Genomic DNA, 16,554 nt, shown 5'->3' on the forward strand with positions numbered 1-16,554 from the left:
TGGTTATTTTGGGAATATTTTGTACTGCTTTGTTATGTTGCTGCAGTAATTTAGGGGGTTTTGTTAACAAAGAAACAAGTGTTGATTGGGATACAGTTCTTTGTGTGTGTGGAGTGTAGTTGTTTTTCTAGGTAGTAGTATTAGACAGTGAGTGCATTCATTATTGAAGGATTTTCTTTCCTTAGTGTTTTATATGAATTTTGCTTAAGATGGTAATTTGAGGGTTCTTTACAGTATCTCATTCTCATTTTTTGTGATAAATTCTAAGAGTATGATATTCTGTGGGTGATTATTTCTGTAATTCATGATTGGAATGTTACTGGATTACTTTATAGACATTTTGGTAGTCAGAGTTATTTTACCCTGTGCAGCACTGGGGGCACATATGTGATTAATCATCCATCGCCTTCTTGCAATTTTTGTGATATTTAGTAAGGGATATATGTGCTTTTTTGATAGACCTTGTGGGTTTAAGAATGCTGACTTGAGATGCCAGTGGTTATTTGTATAAGAGTGTGTGGGTTATGGGAGTAATTGCTAGCTGTTAAATGACTTATTCAGTACATGGGAAAAGTTGCATTTCGATTTGTATATTCTTTGTTCATAATACTGTTTGCTTGACTGTTTAGTGCAGTGAGCTTTGGGGGGTTTTGTTTTGCTTCATTTTCATTTTAGTATACCTGAGATGTTTGTTTTGTTGTAATTAAATGTTTTAAATGTTCAAGGTTGTAGCAGGTAATGGGTTTTATGTAGTTGTCATCCTAAATAATGATGACTGCTGCAGGGATATGTGAAGTAGAATTATTCTTGAGAGGAACAGAAGTGGAAGGCTGCCCCCAAGACATCTTTGTACTGCAGTTCTATTTCCAGACAGTGGTTGCACTGGGTACATTCTCTGTGTATCACAGTGGGGGTAAGGAAAATTGTTATGAGAATTGTGGTCTAACGGCACAGAACTGTTAGAGCTGCAAGGTAGTGGTTTATTGATAAATGGTATGAATTGTGATACTTCAGGGCAATTGTTTGACTCTAAGGAACCACAACAGGGAGCTATGATTCTGAACATTAAATATGTGCTACTGTGTTTACCTGACAAACCTGTAGATACACTACCTGTTTGAAACTGGACCTTTTTGATCGGTACTTAAGATCCCAACCTACCTAGCTGTCTAGAAGAGTTGGTAGCAGCACAGGAAGGGCAGATGATTCTGAATTTACAATAATATTGTTGTAATTACTACCATTAAAGCATCGTGTTGGGTGTCTCAATTTAGAGTTCCTTCTTGCTTTTGAGTGTCAAATTTGTGCAGTCTGTCTGTCAATAGGGGAAAACCACCCCCACTCATGAACTTCCTGTACACCATAGAGAGATAGTGACAGAGTGGGCCGCTCTTAGCAAGTAAGTAGTTGTTAATTGTATCACTTGTAAGACGTTGTAAACTGGAAAGGGTTAGTGTAGGAGAAGTTGGAAGGAAAAGTAATGCAGAACAAGAGTATAAGATATAAAATGATTTGCGGAAGTAATAGATTTAATAGACCAGATCTTCTAAATAGGAGAGGAATGTTATGCAACTGCCTGTACAAAATTGATTCCTTAACCTGCGGCTAGGTTAGCCCGATTGTTGCCTACCACATTTTGCTGCAGAAGCTGCAAACTTGTTAATATGATGAAAGCCTCCATTCTGGGTCTAAAGTGAGCTTGGTTACCACACATTCGTCCCTGTTGCCAGGGCTGGAACATTCTCAACACGACATGGAGGACTAGGCCTCCACAATGGTGACCTGGATTACACTCTTCTGGAGTGTTGTGTGTCATTGCTTCTGAGGCTGCATGACCAATAGTGGCATTCTGTCAACACAAATCGATCAAGTGGGCATAATAACAACCTGCCCCAGCCATGCAGTATCGGTTATTGACTGCAGCCTACACTGAAAATACTAGATCCCAACGTAGTCATGGTGTGGCACAATTTTAATCTGTCAGGTATGTTAAATCAGCACGCACTCTGCTGCGAAGTGAATTTTTATTCTGTAAGCAGCTATCTGGTATATCTGACGAGGCAGCAGCTTTTTGCAAAGTAGCAGCCTTCTTTCTAATCCATATATATTATAAAAGTAAGTGTGTGTGTGTGTGTGTGTGTGTGTGTGTGTGTGTGTGTGTGTGTGTGTGTGTGTGTTTTATGTTCCAAAAAGAATGCTGTGATTTTGAACAGATGCTACTGAAAAGCTGTTCAACTGAAGAAAAATAGCTAAGTTTTGTTTATCATGTCATATGGGGCCAAATGTTGACCTTAATATGCTTAAGAGTTGCCCATTGGCATGCCGCCATTTTGACTCACATGCCAGCACAATGCTGATAGTGCAAAAGAAGGCACAGTGTTTTTTGTTATGCTTAGTTTAAATAAATTGTTAGTGTGTACTGTCACTTTTGGGAAACATGCCCAGGACAAAATGCACCCAACAACAAAGCTATTTACCATTGGCTCAACCAATTTCAAGATTCAAGCCCAAACAATTACTGCTTGTCACGTCTTTCATGCAATGCCCAATGTAACAGAAAATGTTACTTTGTTTCCCATTAGAAAGTGACGTGACTAATTGAGAAATGAAACGAGCAAGAAGAGTAAATGGAGAATGAGAATATTTGCTTTAATGTTTGACAGAGATGAAACCTGCCATATGCATTAATTTTGGGGAACCATTCGGAGGATGACAGGAGATGGCGTTTAAACTCCTCAGAGGCAACAAGGCGCATATGGGATGTATGTCCATATATTTCACTTTGTAGCCAAAACTATTCATTGCAGACCAATCCCATTTATGCATGGGAGTAGCCTTAAGTCTCACATTGTCCACTATGGTGTTCTGGTCGTTGTGGATGGTTGTGGGTGGCAAAAATGGTTATGCTTATGTAAGTAATAATACTTGGCACTGCCAACTAGATGGGCAAAGGAACTGGTCACTCACTGAAATGAACTAGTTCTTTTTTCATGACTCATCACTCACTCATGAAAATAATTAAAAGGAAGGTACATTGCCTTTTCAATTTAGGTTACTAAACCTGTATTTTTATCTGATTTGGTCCTGTTTTGGAAGAACACATGAAGAGGAGAATTATAACAACTGTAATTGAAGTGTATCTGCAATCATCATTTACAGTCAGTAGTACGATATATGTTCCCATGAAAGAAAAATTAATCAGTATTGTCATTTATGAATAAAATTTGACCCATTTTAGTTGGTGTGAGTCTCTCTCTCTCTTCTCAGTGTATATTTGTCCTGCTTTTGAAAATATTCCTTTACAGGCCACTGATGTTGCTGCGATACATAATACTTTTAGAACCAATTGATATAACACTGGCCACAGCAATATTTTTGTTTCCCACCAGTTTAAGGGATCGCTGTTTGTAGGCAAATATCCGTCTACTAAATATTTCTCCAATTCTGCAATTGCTGCATTGTCTGGGTTGTGACTTACTAGAAGATGACTAATAGTTTCATTGAACTCCTACCAGATTGAAGAAGTCTCATGTATAACGGTGGTAACTGGTTGAGACATGAACTCTGTTTTTTCTTATTGAACAACCAATGCTTTCACTTCTGCAACAGCCTTCATGTATCAGTCCTGAAATGTTTTGTCATCTGAAAATCCTTGCCTTTGAATCAGGGGTCCAGTAATGATGCCTGACTAATTGTTTTGTTGATGGAGATACCACCAGACCATTCTGATAACCCTTTAAGCAAATTACCAGTGACTTTGTTTCTTGAGGATATTCTTTATTATTTCTTTAAAATGCTTTTAGTTGCCATTCCATTAATCTTGGCAGGATTTACATTGTTGAAACTGAGACTGTTTTCTGTGAGGGCACCTTTTCGGTTACCTTATCAAAAACTTTCAAAATCTGTAAAGCCTGACACATTATCTGCCAGTCTGTATCTTTTAACTTTAAGGTGATAGATTTTCCACCCAAAATAGCAAGGTAAAAAATTATGGGATCTTCATTTAAAGTAAATCTGTTTCAACATTTTGTGAGTAGTTCCATCTGGTTGGGACATCTTGTTTCAATTTCAGTCTTTCTTTTTAATATTCTTGCATTTCAGCAAGTTTGCTTAAAGCAAAGTTCCTTAAGAAACGCAACAACTCATTTGAACTGATCAATCATTTTCTGTATGGACTTCTGACTTGCGCATTGTGCAGTGGAGTTTAAAGAATTTGCAAAGCATGGGGTATGTGGAAGTTTTAAAAGCATGGCAGTTAATTTTGTATTTGACACATTTTCTGTTATTATGGAAGTGATTATAAAATTGATATTGTATGTGGGATAACAGACTTTATCCAGTTTGAGGTGTTTTCTGCAATCTGCCTATCTTTGAATTGTGAGGACTCTAATAAAAGGTATGACTTTAGTTCACTGTTCTCAAACTAATGTTATTTACTCATCCACGGATCAGATGTAGAGAAGACTGCCTTTTTGGTGGCCAAAAAACTTTTAATTTTTACTGCAAATAATTTTTAAAAGTTGTACATCTAATGGCATACATTTAGTTAATGTGAACGGATTTATAAAATTAAAAAAAAATTCCTTATTGGTTGTTGTAAATGTAAAGCAGTTGATTTTGAGGGCACCACAAAGGAGATAAATCAGGACTTGGTCCAGAACCTGACGACACTGATGGGCTGGATAGTGCTTGAGACTCAGTTTACCTTTTTGGGATGATACCTTCACCTGAGGTGGAAGCAGATGTTGGTGAGGACAGTTCACGAGAAATGATTTCTCGAATTCCTGCATCAATTGATGGTGATCTTGATTGGCTTCCTGACCCCCGTTGTTCCAGAGGTACAGTAAGGTGCTTTGATTTTAGATGTCTCTTCAGGTTTGATGATGATGATGAGTCAGAAGCCATTTCAATTATTAGCTGACAACAGCGGCATTTTCCTTTTTCTTCCATTTTGTTAAAACAGTTACGAACATCGCTTGTAATTCTTCAAGGTGAAGGCAGTGTGGATAACATAATGTTGTGCAGCACTGAAAGTACACCGGTAAAATTATAACATTTGCTATTAACATAACTATTTTTCATTGTAAAATATTAAAGTTAGCACAAATATACATGCAGCACATTCTATAATCACAAGTTATAGAATAGGATGTAGGAAGCTGTGATCTGCGAAACCTGTAGCCACAATCATGAAGTTTGTATCATATATGAAAAGGTGTGAAACAGTCATAGTGATTAAGAAACTCACGAAGACAAGCCTGACAATATGTGAGGATTTCACTTTTGAAAGATAAAAATTTGACTACATAGCATGTGAACAAGAGATGACAGGATAATGGTGCAGATAAAGGCTGAAAAAAGCAGTGCAAATGAACTCTAAAGTCTGTGCGTTAGGAACTATGAACTTGTCTACTCAGGCAACCACAATTTCTACCATCATGTTTGTATTGTTACTGTAGAAAGTAGTTGGCCATCACTTTCAACTCATTTCGATGAACTCCACCACATATTTCAGAATATTGACATCCATGTCGTCTAACAAACTTGGACACCTGGCTCAAGCCAAGTGTAATCTCCAGTTCCTTAAATATAGACACCACTGTCCTAAGACATCACAGAAGTAACAAATGAGGAGGTGGAGTAGTGGCATACAAACCCTTTGACTCATTACTGACCATGCTACTCACATCCAATAATAATGAAGACAAACAAGACAAATGTATGTTCATAAATATTAAATCCCTTAAAACATGTTTGGCTAATGTGCGCTCTCTACAGACATCTGAAAGTCGGCAGGATATCCTGTTTCAAAACTGACCTTACAAAATTTGATTTGACTTATGGTCATACAAATAATGCTAGGAACACTAACATATATTCTGCCCCTTCACTGTGAAATTGAAGTGTGAAGTTTCTTCTTCAAATGCAACAGTATTTTAGCTTGCACCTACCCATAATGCTGCATATAGTCAGGCCTCCACACACCCATATATTTGCCACGAAATCCACAAGCAAAGAAATTCATACCTGGAATATCAGCTCACATCCTTACCAAACTAACTCTGTTACAGAATAAACATCCTCCCCTAAAGACTGGAAACCTGAAGGGTAAATCTGCACCTTGGCTAATGGAAGAGCTAAAACAGTCCACAAATGTCAGATACATTGCACATCAGACTCACAAATGACCACCTATCCTTGAAAATAAAATTGATTACATGCAGAAAGCAGACAGAATCAATCAAACTGAGAGAAATGATAACTAAGACATGCCCATACACTAATCTAAAATATAAAGACCAGATGCCTTGTGGTAAAGCTTGTCTGATATAAGGAAGAGTAGGCAAATTAGAATCTGCAGCTGATCAGATTGTTCCAAACAAGGAACTAAAGCAGTACTTTACTTTAGTGATAACCTTCATTGAACTGTAAACAAAACATAGACTTACTGGTTATTTCGCAGAGGTAAATGATTGTAGTTGCGAAAAATTTCTTGAGCTGTCAAAAAATCCTTCAGCTCAGCATTTACTGTACAGGACGGTGTTGCAGTCCAAATACTCAGGCTTCTTGTTGATCCACTACTGCTCTTAACTACTGCTCCTAGACTTTGAAGCTCTTTCCTGGACAACACAGTAGAAACTCGTTCCCATCAGAATACAAGTATTAGAGGTCTGATTACTAAGAAGAGTAGCTGGGTACATTCTGTCTGAGGGGAGAGTGAATGTAGACATCAGGAAAGAACTGAGAGTGAAAAATTTAAATGTGCAGGTTAAGGAACACAGAAACAACTGGAAGGATTATGTTAAAAGAATGGAAGACAACAGATTACCAAAATTGGTGATGACTATTACCCCAGTGGGCAGAAGATATTTAGGAAGCCTGAGGAAAATCAACGGTGTCAGCCAAGAGGGCATAACAGATACATGCCTATTACATGCATAGATAAGAGAGATCATACTAAAAATGTTATGATTTTTTTAAGTAACTATCATTTTAATAAGTTTCCTATTAATTACATATAAAACTCCGGTCTGATGTAAGAGGACTCCTGAGGGCATTAATCTGTTCAGGTTAAGTGAATAAATTAAAAATGGACAGGAACGATCAATTAAAGCAAGAAGCTTCATGTGGACATATGTAATCTTCTGAATGGTTTCCAAGGTAGAACATATTTAATGTACATTGTTACTAATTTTCTTTATTATTCATTACATTGTCGTTGTTTACAATATACCATACTAGTATAGACGAATTAGAGATGAATAAGTTGATATAGGACATGTGGTCTATCAAGTTGAGAAACTACCTCAAACTGGCTTACCTACACCGCAATGCATGCACGTTGCGCAAGAATTTCCATATTCTCTCGATCTCCTCACGCAACCTAAAAGTCCTTGAGAAAAAATGGATAGGACCCTTTTAAACGAGCTTTAATGTAGTTTAATTTTGTACTGCGACAAGTTTTCGCTAAAGGCTGCAGATTTCGTGTAATTCAAGAAAAACGTACAGAAGTAACTTTCAATGTGTTTCATCTCAGAAACCATTTGGGATAGGGCATATGTCCATATTTAGTTTTTGCTTCAATGGTGGTTCCTGTGATATCTCTGAATATTGACCATTTCTCCTGAGACAACCTGTATACATGGACTATCATGTATGTTATAATAACCATTACATTTAGTATCCTGTCCACCCAAAGTAATTAAAAGGTGCATAAAGGCTAGTGACACACCAACAAAAGCAACTATAAATGCAACAGACATAGAAGAAGACATAATAGTACACCTAACAAGAACACCCACGCAACAAGAAAACAGAAGAGCAACGGCACAAGATGACGATGATTAGAGCAGATCAAATAAGAATACAAAGAATTAAGGAGATGTGCTTAGTCATGAAAGAGAGTTGCAAGCTGTTTCACTGTGCCAAGAGCTCAGAGAACAGTGTGATGCCCCAAGTTGCCGTGTGGTCTGTTCCATGCAGATTTTGTCTGTGAGAATTAGTTGCCTTGGTGGGGAGCAGTGAGCCAGTGAGACAGCCTATGGTCTGATCAGTGAGAGGAGTCAGGAGTGCTGAGCTACTGGGAGGGAGTGATGCCTGAATCGCTGTGCGACACGCTCCAACCACACGGTGCCCAAAGCTGCAGCTTTTATGATTTCTGGCAACACGTTACGACTGTGATGCTAAGTCAAAGGATAAGTAGTAACAACTCGCTCAGAAGCATGTAAACATTTATTGAGCTTCTGTAATTTGAAATATTCTTTTGAAATCTAGAATTGAAAGATGCTGGAAGTGTTTTCTGCATTAATGAATCATTCTGAAGACCATGCCTTCCATTTGCCTCGGCAGGTACGTGGTCAGCATGGCGGTTTGCGAAGTGAAAGATTTCAGGTTCGATTCCCACCAAAGTCGAAACTTTTTTCCACTCACAGACTGGGTGTTGTGTTGTGCATACCTTCATATCATAATAATTAGTATTACTATTGAAATGGCTGAATGGATACTGCCAGACAGTCACGAAATTAGAAAAAAACGCAGCTTTTTTTATTTTCTGTTTTCATGGATAGGAAAACCTCCATGTACTAATAAGGTTTGCAAATCCACGTGCGTTTATGGTATAAAACACATTTTTATAGCTTGGGAAACATTCTGTTATGGATGTGACATGGGGCGCCATTGCAGCGGCCTAGTGCAGAATTTTCTTCCACTCATCACAGCCACCAGAAATGCATTTTGAAATCAGATAAGATACCATTCATTTTTTTCTAATCATCCATTATCCACTCTTTAGAGAGATCTGGCTCTTTGAATCTATTCAGGAGCAGAGTGCCCATCTCTACTGCCAACACAAATCTGCCTAGTATGTTTCAGTATTATTTATAATAATCGCAGGAAAAAATAACAAAGGAAAAACTGCTCATGAAAACTGTGAGTCAGTTTCAGCTCAAGATTTAAAAGAGGAGTAATTAATATCTCTGTGTAACAATAAGGAACGTGAAAATATATTTGAGCAAAATGCCCAAATGTAAAAGCAACTTTTCATGCCTCTGTGTAGTGTTGAAAAACAAAAGATGATGTGGAACAACAAAACCAATCAAGAAAGAGAAGCATGTCTAGCAGTGTTATGAGAAAATTCTCAGCAAAGAAGAAATAATCTAACAGAAGAGCAATGTGAAAATATTAGGGAGACAGATCGGAGAAGAAAGCAGTCACATAGAAAAACAGGAAAAGACTGGATAGCAATAAGTGATGAACAGAGTAAAGAAGTAATGAGTAATCTTAACTTAGGAAATCAGGTCGCAGCACAATTATTGAAGACATCTTCAGCTGCAGGATGCGCAAGATGGCAAGAATGTCACTGTCTTATAAATGCGGCATTTCATTATGATGTCACTATAAAATACAGTGAACATCAAAGTATAGAAATTTGGAGAATGGATAAATTATGTAAATATTGTAAGGCGAAAAAAATTAAAGGAGTAACACAAAGTATATGCTGCTCAAATGATAAAATTATATTATCAGCACTAAAATTACCTCCAGATGAATTCTTTGAATATACGAAAGGCAAAACACTGATATCAAAGGACTTTGTGGAGGGGGAAAAAATGGGTTAGAACACATGCTTGCAAATGACATCATTTGGAGCAACAGCAATAACTGAGGAGGAAAGGTTTAATCCAGTGTCAAGACTTTATATCTAAGATATTTGTCCAAATAAAAAAAGAAATAGGTCTTTCACTGTAGGTTTTTGTCCATTACTACATTTATAAAACTGACAGAAAACTAAAACCCTTGTGAAGCGGACTATATCGGCTAGTGTTGTATATTAAAGGGTGTCCCATAAATAATGCAAGTTTTAAATTGAGCACCTCTTTCAGTTTGTTAGGTTGCCAGACCTGAAATTTAAGCAACTCTCATCTGTTGATATTGCGATTACCAATTGTCATTGTCAATTGGCATTTGTGTGTATTACCAGTTAAAATGGAGCTATACAGGATGGACCAACACATCCAGATTTTGAAAGTGCGTTTAAAGTACAATGAATGCTATGCAGGGACTGTTTGAAGACTTTGTGTAATTTTTGGTTGGCGAAATGTGCCTAAAATGTCAATAATGATAAGGAAATCTGAAGATACAGGATTGACAATGAAAATCAAATCACCTAGACATCCTTGTTCTCATTGATTGGTAGAGACTGTTGCTCTAGTTCTCAACAGTTAGCCATTCCAAGAAGCAGTTTGCACCAAATTTTAGTAAGTAGCTTTTATTTACACATCTTACCTGTTTACTTCCTCTTCAGATCATGAATCCTGTAAAGGAGACATTAAAATACCTTCATTGAAAATTAGTTAATAACACGTTCATATATATACAAATCCTTACATTTTTGTCAACTTGACCTGTTCGCTTAGCCTTCAGAGCTCAAAATTAGTCAGGGAAACTGCTAAAACTGTCTGGAAATCAGGGAAAGGAAATTTCACATTAAGAAACCTGTGGCAACCTGGAGTGGGCAGGTGATATGTTTAGTAGTTTAAGATGAAGGAATATTGTCATATTTTCATGTCAATGTAGAAGCAAAATCTGCTGTGTATGCAGAAAAGAGTGACTAACAAAATATTCACTTGAGTAAGGGTAGTAAATGTTCTGCTTATAAAATATAACGAAAAGAACCATCTCCAGGGGTGTGAGATGTACATAATTAGTGATGAATACCTACATGAACTCACCAGTGAATGTCGCACAGTTTCATGTTAGCTCACATTTGTTGGCTTCGTAATCAGTCACCTTCCAATCTAATCTAGATGTTGCACTGCATTGCAGGTAAGAGTGTTACTACAACTTTCATTTTGTGAGTGCTTCTCTTTGACACATTTGTTGAATCAACTGCAAAGAAGAGAATTTAGTGCTAGAAATATATATAGCTTTTTTCCTTTCCTTTCATTGGCTACTGAAAGTGACGTGTTACTGACCAAAGAATAGAGGAGAAAGGCCACTATGACTTACTCCTGGTGCTGATCTAGACTTTAACACTCTTATTAGAATTTAAGCAACTGCTTGTTGAAATTTTTATTATTTTGATTGTAACTCTAGTGGACTGCTACTAACATTTACTATTTTTCTGTGTCAAACTAGAGATTGATTTTAATTCCAGATAAAATCGTACATAGTAAAAGTTACACTTGGAATGCATTTAAAATGATTGGAGGTCAAGGAAAAGCTGGTCTAGTGACAGAGATGCAGATTTCTGAAGCACTGAAGAACTCATTCAGATCATTAGCTCATGCACCAGTGAGTATGCCATTGTGATATATGATGTGGCTATGTACTTAATTTGCTTGCTAATTAGTTTGGTTGGGCTGTCGAACTTGGCATTATGAGGGTGGGTGATGTGTATGGCCAAGTATCTTAACAGTAGTTGCCTTAGGGCACGGTAATTTAACTGATGGTGGATACTGGCACTTATAAATGTCCCACATTGTTAGAGGAGACATCACTGGCAAAAACTAGATAAGTTTTATAATCAAATATCTGAAACCATTTGTTGTGATATAGTCCATTTTGTCCTAGAATAACCATCTGTTTGTAGTTATTAAAAGAGGTGCTGAATGTAGTTACCTCTCACTCCTACATGTCAGCCCTTCATAACCACAAGCTCATGCAAACATAACTGGCAGCCCTTAGGTTTGGTGAGATGCATTTTACATGCTCTTTTAATGTGAGCTTATTGTCGATGGTTATGGAATACAGCAATGTCTTTAGATGTAATTTGAAGGTTGTGTCAGTGCTATAATTGACACTATAAAAATACATAATGCGATGGGCCAACTCCCCATTCATTGGAAAAACCTCACTGGTTAAAAAGCCTATAAGATTAAACCTTTTCGAAAGATGTTTAAATGGGGAAGATGTCCCAAATGATTTGAAAGTAGGTTATATTTCAGTGATACATAAAAAAGGAGCAAAAGATGAGTGTAAAAATTATAGGGGAATAACAGTGACCAATACCTTCAGTAGATTATATGGAAGAATTATGAAATATTTGTTAGAACAAGAATACAAAGAAAAGGAGGCTGAAGAACAAGCAGGTTTTAGATCTGGAAGATCAACAATTGATCATATCTTTTGCCTACAACAAATTATTGAAGAAAAAAAAAATGGTTCGGGCACAACCTATACATTTAGTATTCATAGGTATAGAAAAAGCCTATGATAGTGTGCCTTTATCCAGTTTATGGAAAGCTTTAATATCAATAGGAATAAATCCAAGAATAATAAAAGCAATTCAAAATTTATATAAAAATTCTATTTCAAAAATAAAAATTGGTAAATATCTATCACATGGATTCCAAGTCACAAAAGGATTACGTCAAGGATGTAGCATCTCACCTACATTGTATAAAATATATACAGAAGTAACTTTACAGAATTGGAAGAAAAAATGTCACGCTATGGGAATACCAATAAGTGATAGAACAATATACTCGTTACAATTTGCAGATGACCAACTGATTATAGCCCAAGACTATGAGGACATAGAGTATATGACCAGAAAATTGATTCAAGAATATAAAAAATCAGGTCTAAATGTAAACATGAATAAAACAAAGTACATGGTAATTGGTGGAGTGAATGGAGACTTAATATTAGAAGAAGGGATGGGAACAATAACAGCTACTGAGGAATATAAATATTTAGGTGTGAAAATTACAAATGATGGGAAACAGGACAAAGAAATTAGATCAAGAATAAATTCTGGAAAGACGACAATCTCTTTATTGAATGGAATTCTCTGGGACAAACACATAACAACTGATAACAAAATAAGGATTTTTAAAACAATAGTTAGGAGCATTATTACATATGGTTCGGAAGTGTGGACAACAAAATGGCCACTGAAATCAAAATTATTAGCCACAGAAATGGATTTCTGGAGACGTTCAGCAAGAATATCAAGACGAGAAAGACTAAGAAATAAAGTAATCAGAGACAAGATGAAATGTAAAAATTCAATTATTGATTTCATCGAGCACAAACAACTTAAATGGTATGGACACATCAGACGAATGGAACAGGAAAGGCTACCAAAATGCATAATCGACTGGGTACCAATTGGAAGAAGAAAAAGGGGACGACCACCTGATACATGGATACAGGGAGTTCAGTCAGCAATGAGGAAGAACAACATTCCTGAATATTTATGGACAAATAGAGAAGAGTGGAGAACAATAATTAGTGACTTACTGTAATCTAGAATAGGTGCTGGAAAAATGTACTCACATTGTAAATCCAGAATTAAAAAAAATTACATAGAGAGACAACATCGAAATTCACAAGGATGTCCGAATCACGAAGTCTGAAGTTGTTAATATGCCCGACAAAATCTACCAAGTTGCAAATATGGTGTGTACATTTTCCGACGTAAAGCCTACCCTTATCCTTCAGGTATTTTGCAAGTGGGTACATTGGAGCACCAATGTTGCCGACTCACTTGCAAAATACATGAAGTATATGCTTAGCCCTTATGTCAGTAAATGTACACATCATATAAGCAACTCATTGGATTTTGTCAGGCATCTTAACTACTTCAGACTTCGTGATTTGGACATCCTTGTGAGTTTCAATGTTGTCTCTCTCTTCACGAGGGTGCCTTTGCAGGAATCCTAGAAACTTATGGGTCAGAAATTTGACAGAGAGACGACCAACCTTTCTAGGCATATCCTGACGGCGACATACTGTCTCTTTGATGGTTAACCTGCATGTTTCTTCCTCTATGTTGACGACACACTTCCATATTGCCACATGGTAGAACAAGCTGAATGGTATCCTCACACATCTCAATTCCATGCACCAGAACATCAAGTTTACCATGGAAGCCTAATTGGATGGAGTGCTCCCTTTTATGGATGTCCTGGTTAAAAGAACACATGGCACATAGGACCCCACTGCGTTTACCGTAAGAAGTCGCACACCGACCTTTACTTACATGCAAACAGCTGCCACAATCCAGCACAGAGGAACAGCATCCTCAAAACATTGGTTCACAGGGCCTGTACCCTATCTGACAATGAGAGCCTTAACAAAGAACTTGAATTTCTGAGGTCAGTTTTCTGGAGAAAACAGCTACACAGAGGAGAAAATTTGGAGAGCTCTATGTCCTACACTCACTGTACAACCAGAGGAACCAGAAGAGGAAACTGAGCAGGATGGAGCATAGCATTTATTCCGTTCTGTGGCACTTTATTGGGAAAGATAGGTCGAATTCTTCAAAAACATAAAGTGAAGACTGTCTTCCAGCCACCAATTAAGACAAGGCACTGCTTGGTAATGCCAAGAATGATTTAGGACTATGGAAATCTGAAGTCTACCAGATTCCCTGCGTATGTGGCTTGACTTACATAAGTCAAACGGTGTGTACTATCAAAAATCGTTGCCAAGAACATCAGCGGCACACCAGAATTCAGCAGCCTAACAAGTCAGTGCTTGCTGGACATTGCCTCTCAGAAGCACGCAGAATAAATTACGACCAAAGGTTCTGACACAGATGTCAAAATACAGGGACTGTGTCATTAAAGAATCTATAGGGATTGGAGTACGGGAACATGACGTTCATAGTCACGCCAACTCCCTGAACATCCAACTGCAAGCTGTTGTGTTCTGCATTTTCCTTCCTCAGTTCGCCTTTTCCGTTTGTACCGTTTACATTTCTCTGTCATTTTGTGTCACCATGGCCAATTTCCTCCAGATTATTGGGCAACTCCCTCACCCCCTTTTTGCTACTTGGTGACTGTAATACGCACCATTCCCTTTAGGATGCTCCCAGAAACTGTCAGAGAGGTGCCATCTTGGCTGACCACCTCAATCAACTTGACCTCATCTGTCTTAACACTGGACCACCCACATTCCTTTCAGACTCTATGCACACCTGTTCCCATTTGGACCTCTCATTTAGCACTGCCCAGCTTGCAGATCGTCTTGAGTGATGCTTTCTCTCTGACATGTACTTGAGCGACCTTTTCCTGTTTGCTCTCTGCTACTGACGTCTGCCCCACCTACGTCCAAACCCAACTGGCAGCTTTCTAAGGCCAGCCGAAGGCTTTACTCCTTTTCAACTACCTTCGATGAATGACTTTTCCCCAGTTGTGCCAAGTAGGTAGAATACCTTAATACCTTACAAACATTATCCTTACTGTCCCAGAACATTCCATTCCCTGCACTTCATCCTTACCATGCCGTGTTCCAGTCCCTTGGTGGACCGAGGATGCCATGACGCAATTCAGCCATGTAGATGTGCCCCCGTCTTTTGAACAGTCTTCCTATAATGGCAAAATGCATTTGTTATAAACAGTTGTGTGTCCAGTGTCGTGGCATTCTTAGGAATAGCAAAAAATCAAGCAGGATTTCATTCACTGGTACTTTTTAACAGTTCCACTCCCTCTTCCATCTTGTGGGCCATCCTCCAATGGCTCTCTGGGACCAAGGTCCATTCTGCAGTTTCTGGCCTGACTGTAGCAGATGTCACAGTGGACACTATTGCTATCTCACACCTTGGGCCACTGTCTTGTAGAGAACTTGAGCTGTACCCACCATTACCCTGCCTTCCTCCATCAAAAACAAATGGAGTAGGCCTGAGCAATGCCTTTCTCTCCTAAGAATCGTGAGTGCTACCATGCCGCCTTTACTATGAGGGAGCTAGATCATGCTCTCACTTAATCCCGATCCTCTGCCCCAGGGCCAGACTATGTTCACATTCAGATGTTGCTTCTGCTTCAAACATACAATCACATCTGGGCAGAGGGCATGTTTTCCAGACGCTGGCATGAAGCCACTGTCATACTCATACCTAAGCCCTGTAAGAACAAACACCTTCCTTCTAGCTACTGCCATTTCCCACTAGCCGTGTTTGCAATGTGATGTAAGTATAATACATGCCCAGCTGATATGATGGCTTTAGTCTCACAATTTACTAACCACTGCACAGTGTGGATTCCAACCGCGCCATTCTGCAGTTGACCATCTCGTCATTTCATCGACCCACGTCATGAAGTTTTTGTGGCAATACAAGGCTGTGGCCATGTTTTTCAATTTGAAGAAAGTCTATGACACCTGCAGGAGGACTGGTATCCTACATTATCTCTACACATGGGGCTTCCAAGGCCATATGCCCCGTTCCCATCAGGAATTTTTAAAAGGCAGAGTTGTCAAGGTAAGTGTGGGTTCTACCTTGTTCGATGCATTTATCCAGGAGAATGGTGTGTCTCAGGGTTTCGTCCTGAGTGTTGTCATCTTTGCTATTGCCATTAACTCTATAACGGCCTGTCTCCCACCGGACATATCCGGCTCCCTTTCCATTTACAGTTTTGCCATCTATTGCAGTTCTCCATGGATCTGTCTCCTTAAGCAACATCTACTGTGTTGTCTCTATTGCCTTTACTCGTGGAGCATTGACAATGGCTGTTGCTTTTCCATTGGCAAAACCATTTGTATGAATCTCTAGCGAAGCAATTGGTTTCTTCCACTGTCTTTACATTTTGGCCCTGTTGCTCTTCTGTC

The 16,554-nt window shown here is 38.3% G+C and overlaps 1 protein-coding gene across 2 annotated transcripts in view; it reads left to right on the top strand.

Annotated features, from left to right (window-relative positions):
- The window catches only part of LOC126248350 (uncharacterized), a 247,259-nt gene that overhangs the window by 62,821 nt on the left and 167,884 nt on the right, over window positions 1-16,554 (top strand). For both annotated transcript variants that reach the window (XM_049949260.1, XM_049949261.1), the window contains exon 4: window positions 11,156-11,292. In XM_049949260.1, the coding sequence (XP_049805217.1) occupies window positions 11,156-11,292 (137 nt within the window). The remainder of the gene's footprint in view (window positions 1-11,155; window positions 11,293-16,554) is intronic.

Source organism: Schistocerca nitens, chromosome 3, assembly GCF_023898315.1.
Source record: "Schistocerca nitens isolate TAMUIC-IGC-003100 chromosome 3, iqSchNite1.1, whole genome shotgun sequence".
In the NCBI taxonomy this organism is placed as follows: Eukaryota; Metazoa; Arthropoda; class Insecta; order Orthoptera; family Acrididae; genus Schistocerca; species Schistocerca nitens.